Source organism: Penaeus monodon, chromosome 22 (genome assembly GCF_015228065.2).
Source record: "Penaeus monodon isolate SGIC_2016 chromosome 22, NSTDA_Pmon_1, whole genome shotgun sequence".
Taxonomy (NCBI): domain Eukaryota; kingdom Metazoa; phylum Arthropoda; class Malacostraca; order Decapoda; family Penaeidae; genus Penaeus; species Penaeus monodon.
In genome coordinates this window covers 7,093,835-7,094,387 of record NC_051407.1, presented here as the reverse complement: position 1 = coordinate 7,094,387, position 553 = coordinate 7,093,835, and the positions used below count along the sequence as shown (strand labels likewise).

The window sequence follows — 553 nt, the reverse complement described above, 5'->3', positions numbered from 1 at the left end:
GGAGATGAAAGAATATAATCAATATACTGTACCCAGGATTTTATTATAGACGTAAAATCTAGAAATTTGCAAATCGAGTACTAAAACTATTCACAAAAATACATCCGTATTGATGATTTTCTTCTGTGTACAGTTATGTAATGAAAATGAGAATATTGAAACATCTTAGGGTGCTCTGTACAGACGTGACGGTGAGGAAACTTGTCCATTGGCTGAAAGTTTGCTGACGCTGCTGCCACCCAAACCGATGGCGCCAAGACCAGTGGTACTCTCGAAACCATTGCTGCTTCCCAAACCGTTGCTACTTCCGAAACCATTACTACCTCCGAAACCAATGTTACTCCCGAAACCATTACTGCTCAAACCATTATTGCCTGCAAATTCACTAGTCAGAGCACTGATGCTGGAAATTCCATTAGTATTTCCAAAGCCGTTAGTACTACCAAAACCATTGCTGCTTACACCACTGGTACCTGCGAACCCATTAATGCTTCCGAAACCATTACTGCTTCCAGTACTGGTGATACTTCCAAACCCATTGCCGCTTGCTAAC

General features: G+C 41.6%; 1 protein-coding gene across 1 annotated transcript in view; it reads right to left on the bottom strand.

Moving 5' to 3' along the window:
* Nucleotides 1-165: 165 nt before the first annotated feature.
* The window catches only part of LOC119587250 (ATP-dependent RNA helicase A-like), a 1,487-nt gene continuing 1,099 nt past the window's right edge, over nt 166-553 (bottom strand). The window contains exon 3 of the mRNA XM_037936004.1: nt 166-548. Coding sequence (XP_037791932.1) covers nt 166-548 — 383 coding nt within the window. The remainder of the gene's footprint in view (nt 549-553) is intronic.